Here is a 5,223-nt window from a genome sequence, read left to right as displayed (position 1 = left end):
GATAACAGTTGTATGAGCCCCTAATAAAATGTTTTTTAAAAAAGAAAAGAAAAAAAAACAATTGTATGAGCCCCTAATAAAATGTTTAAAAAATTTAAAAAAAATAAAAAGCAAAAAAAAAAAAAAAAAGATACAAGTTCCATATAAATATAACCTCCCAATTTTATTCTTTACTCAAGATTCTATTTATTGTGCCTAAAAACTATTGAGTGAATTACTCTCAATTGGGAAAAGATCTTAGTTCTCAAGTTCAATCAAGTTTTGCTAACTTGTACCCATCATTCTCTGGGATAGCTACATAACTTGGGAGAAGTAATTTTTATGGTCACTTACCAAACCTTAATCCAGTCTAATCAGATAAACTCTAAATTCTCTTTAAACATGAAGCAATCACCTGTTGTAAGTTTAAGTCAATTTCTCCACAAAAACTATTAAAACTTTATTGGTCAAAGGTCTTCCTGGTCAACAAGACCCTGTCCTTAAAGCAAGGACATCCTCATCATCATAATTAGTATCTCTAGCCTACCCAATCAATGGCTCAAATACAACTATAGCATTTGGGTAACAACATGCAGAAACTCCTAGCTACCAATGAAGTACTGGGAAGGCTCTATCCATTTAATGTTTACTCGTTCTATACCAGAAGAGACAGTGAGCCACTGTCCTTTGCACAGATGCAAAACCCCTAGTCGTTTTCAAGTCAGATGCCTAAAGTCACTCTCCACCTTAAATGAAATCAGGGGATACTGCTACCTGGCTATGAGAACACAGTGAGATTCCCAAAAGGCAAAACCAGAAACAAATCACTGAGCACCCTCTGCCAAGAGAACAAGGATTGTTCCTGACCTGCAGAAGGAAACACTTTCATGAAACAAATGAGTCTAGCCAAGAGAATTTGAAGCTGATAAAGGTCAATGACTGCAGCCTTCAGAACAGATTACAACTCAAAGTAAAGAAAACCAAAATCCTCACAATATCATCATAGAGACAAGATTGAACTGTCAAGGATTTCATTTTACTTGGTTCCACAACCAATGCTCATGGAAGCCGCAGTCAGGAAACGAAGCAGACCCTACAATCTTGGCTCAGATTACCTGGTGGGGAAGGCTCCAGAGATGGGAAACGCTGCTATGACTTATCCGAAGCCTCAATTGGCCATAGTTTGGCACTATGCCACGATGGAGCTGGGTCCTCCAACCCTTGCTGAGCTCCCTACAGCTATTCGAAGCCTTAAAAAAATAATCACTAGTGCTCACATTGTCACTTCAAACAGCACACAGTTTTAAGGAAGCTCTGCTGAGTGGTTTGGTGATCACTGTGGAGTAGATGTGGTTTCATACTGGCGAGATCACAGGTAAGCATGGTATCACTGGTTATGATGTTTGAAGGCTAGTCTTTAATAACTCTTTATATTTAGTTTACTATTTGAGTGTTCTTGGTTCATGTGTGATCACATTGCTATCTGAATAAATTAATATATTTTTTAAAATGAAACAACACATTGCATTGGGTAAATCTGCTACACAGGCCCCTTGAAAGTGTTAGAGAACATAGATGAGGTCACTTTGAGGAACAGGGTGCACCTGACCCAGGCCATGGTATTTTCAATCGGCTCATGCGCCTGTGAGAGCTGGATGGTTAATAAGGATGATCAAAAAAGTAAGATGTCTTTAAATTACGTCACTGAAGAATATTCAAGATACCATGGATTGCCAGGAGAACAAGCAAGTCTGTCTTGGAGGTGGTGCTGCCAAAATGCTCCTTGGAATTGGGTGTCCCATACTGTGGACATAAGAGCCCTGGCAGCATAGTGGTTCCATGTTGGGCTGCGATCTATAAGATCAGCAGTTCAAAACCATCAGCCACTCCATGGGAGAAAGACGGGGCTCTCTACTCCCATATAGTCTTAGAAACCCACTGAGGCAGGTCTACCCTGTCCTACCTGATCGCTGTGAGTCAACATGGAAACTATGGAAGTGAGTGAAGAGTTTATACTGTGGACATGCTGCCAGGAGAGGCCAGTCTTGGTAGACATTCAGCAAAGAGGAGGACCCTCAACAGGATGGACTGACACAATGGCTGCAACACGGTCTCAAATAGAACAACAACTGTGAGCATAGAGCAGGACTGGGAGGTGTTTCTTTCTGTTGGGCATAGGGTTGCTATGAATTGGAACCAACTCAATAACACCTAATAATATTCAGAAGTACAGAAGGACAAGCAAAAAAAAGCAGGGCTTGGGGAATGGGGGGTGGAAAACATCCAAAGTTCAGTTGGGAAAAAAACACACCCAAGAATCTCAGTGAGCCCCAAACAGGACAAATGAAAAGAAAACCACACCCGAGCACATCACAGTCAAACTGCTGAAAAGATCGTGAAAGCAACCAGAGGGAAAAAGACACATTACATACAGGGGAGAAGAAACATACACGAAGACCAGTATCTCTTCAGAAACAGCGTTATGGTGTGCCATCTAGTTGACTCCAGTTCATAGCAACCTTGTGTGACAGAGGAGAACTGTCCTCTTTGAGTTTCCTGAACTGTAATCTTTATAGAATCAGGACTTTTTTCTTGCTGAGCCACTGGGGGATTTCAACCACCGACCTTTCAGTTAACAGCCCAGTGATTAGCCACCACACCACAGAAAACAAAACAAGGCATTTTTTAAACACTGACAGAGGAAAATACTCTAATTTTAGAATTTATAACCAGAGAAAATAAACTTTGAAAATGAGGGGAGAAAAAAGAACTGGGTCTAAAGCAGTGGTTCTCAACCTTCCTGATGCTGTGACCCTTTCATACAGTTCCTCATATTGTGGTGACCCCCCAACCATACCATTATTTTCATTGCTACTTCATCACTGTCATTTTGCTGTTATGAATCAGGCGACCCTGTGAAAGGGTCATTCGACCCCCAAAGGGGTCACGACCCACAGGTTGAGACCCGCTGGTCTAAAGGATACTTAACTCTCTAAGAAACTTAAGTTCAACAAGTTGCCAAGAAAATAAAATTGAATCACATGTGGTTGCATTCCTTTACTCCAACTCCCAAAACTTGACCTGGTACCTCAAGTTAGAGGGAAAGCAATCCATTTTCAGCACTTACCTGCAGCTTGTCCAGTCTTCGCCAGGAGAGACCCCAGTTCCAGGATACTCTGCTCTTTGACCTGCACTGCCTCCTCATCGTTCTCCTGAATGTCACGCTTCACTGGGAGAGGAAAATGCAAACTCTTAAAATTCTGACCCAAAAAAGAAAATTGAAGCCTGAGGGAAATTTCATTCACATGAAACCCTTTACAAACTCAAACATAAGTCACCAAAACATAAATTCTAGGGTGCTTAGAAAAAACTCTCAAAAGGGAAGTAACTGTGCATAGGTAGAATCAATAAAATCGATTTATAAATAAATTCTCTTGATTCCTCCTCTGATTCATTGGTGCTTTTTCATTTTGCCAGTTAGAATTCCCTTACCAATAAGCACGGGAAGGTCTGTTGCGATCCGTTAAAGCAAAATTAAAACAAAGCCTTCATCCTAACAGTGCTGAGCCCCATGCTAGGCATTCGGATATGTGAGATATTAAACATGCCTGTGCATTTGCCTGCCCAAACTAAACACAAACGATCAAGTTACCCATGACTGCAAAATCAGAGGCCTTTAAATCAACTTCAGGTCTGGGGGAAAACCCATCTTATCAAAGATCAAGGGATCCACAACAGTTACACTTAGAAGGGATGGCTGTTTTATGAAAGAGCTCTGGTTCTATGTACTCCACCTTCAACTGCTAAGAACTGCTCTATCCCCCAAGACTGAATGAATGCCTCTCCAAGTTCGTAGTGGTCATTTGGTCCTCACTACCAGAAGTTCCAGCTCTCTCACAAAGCATCATGACTTGACAAAACCAAGACTTGGATACTCCATGATGGAGTCCGGGAAAAGTCAGGCTGTCCACCAGCATATGACTCAAGCCGGCTGCAACAGGGAAGCACACAGGGAACTCTCCTCTTACAACGGGCAAACAAACAAGCATACTCCAATGAAAAGGCTAACCACAGTCCCAAGCTAAAGAAGTCAAAAGACTGCCCACTGGGGCACAAAGCATTGCAGTCATGCTTCCCGCATCAGTTCTAAATACCAGTCGCACTCACAGAGCAAACGCACATCTGGGATTGAGGAGATGCTGGTTCTGTAATTGTTAGGAAAGTCAAGAGAACAAGAACTTCAACACAGCCCGCCTTTTCCAGTATCTGTCACCTCCTCTCTGTATGGCCCTGGATCCAGATCTGGCCACTGTCCTTTCTCTGGGCCAAAAGTCAGGAGCACCAAAATGCAAACAGGCTCATATAATACAATAAAAGGCAAAGTCCGGCCGTTCCCATATACGCCTACATTCTCTTAACTACTTGTTGCTCCAATTTCAATCTTCTTAAGCTACATTATTAAAACCGTCTCTCTAAAGATCAGACCAAAAGATGGTAATGCAGGATTCGCCCATGCTCCCAAATAAACCCCGATTAGACAACCTTCAAAGCGCCTCTCTGCCTCCCTCAACATATTTTGGTTGCCTGCTCCCCTCTCGCCTCCATCCCCGGGAAAAGCTGTCACGAGCGACGGGCCGAGGGTCCCATTCCGTGCAGGTGCGAGCGAAGCAAGCCTTCTGCTGGGCACTCTCACGTTCTCCAGCAAGGCGCAGCCGGCCGGCCGCTTCCAAGGAGTTCCCTGAACTGTGCCGCCGACAAGCAACTCCGGACTCACTTCCAACCTCCACGGCGGGGACCGGGGCGATTCGTCACCGCCTCCGGTCGCCGGTCCCGCGCCAACGCCTCGCTCGGATACCCCACACAGGGGCAGAACGCCGACCCCGGGCGCCTGTCACCCCGCTGCCGCCCACCCGCAGCGCGAGGCGCGGGGCCGGCGCGGGCCCCGGCGGGGCTGAGGGAAGTCGCGGCGCCCAGCGTCCCGTAGAAAGGCAACTCCGGGCGCGCCCGCGCCCGCGCACCCACCCGGGCGGGCAGCGCTGATCACAACGGCGGGAAATGCCTGTCCCGAGCGGGCTTCGCCCGGGGCCTCCAACTCGGGCGCTCTCAGCCCAGCTCGCACCCAGCCCGCCGCCCGGCGCTGCTCCCGGTGCCGGGCCAGCCCGTGCGGGCCACGGCGGGGCCAGCGCCCGGGAGGCTGGGGGCCCGCCTCGGCCCCACTCTCCCAGGCCACGCCGAGCCCACCGT

At 46.2% G+C, this 5,223-nt stretch overlaps 1 protein-coding gene across 2 annotated transcripts in view; it reads right to left on the bottom strand.

Moving 5' to 3' along the window:
- Positions 1 to 5,223, bottom strand: part of PSMD11 (proteasome 26S subunit, non-ATPase 11) — a 35,105-nt gene that overhangs the window by 29,516 nt on the left and 366 nt on the right. For both annotated transcript variants that reach the window (XM_004706955.4, XM_045299746.1), the window contains exon 2: positions 3,107 to 3,208. In XM_004706955.4, the coding sequence (XP_004707012.1) occupies positions 3,107 to 3,208 (102 nt within the window). The remainder of the gene's footprint in view (positions 1 to 3,106; positions 3,209 to 5,223) is intronic.

This window comes from Echinops telfairi, unplaced genomic scaffold (assembly GCF_000313985.2).
Source record: "Echinops telfairi isolate 266 unplaced genomic scaffold, ASM31398v2 ScPeMD7_7458;HRSCAF=8496, whole genome shotgun sequence".
NCBI lineage: Eukaryota > Metazoa > Chordata > Mammalia > Afrosoricida > Tenrecidae > Echinops > Echinops telfairi.
The sequence above is the reverse complement of the archived record's forward strand: the minus strand, read 5'-3'. Positions and strand labels throughout refer to the sequence as shown.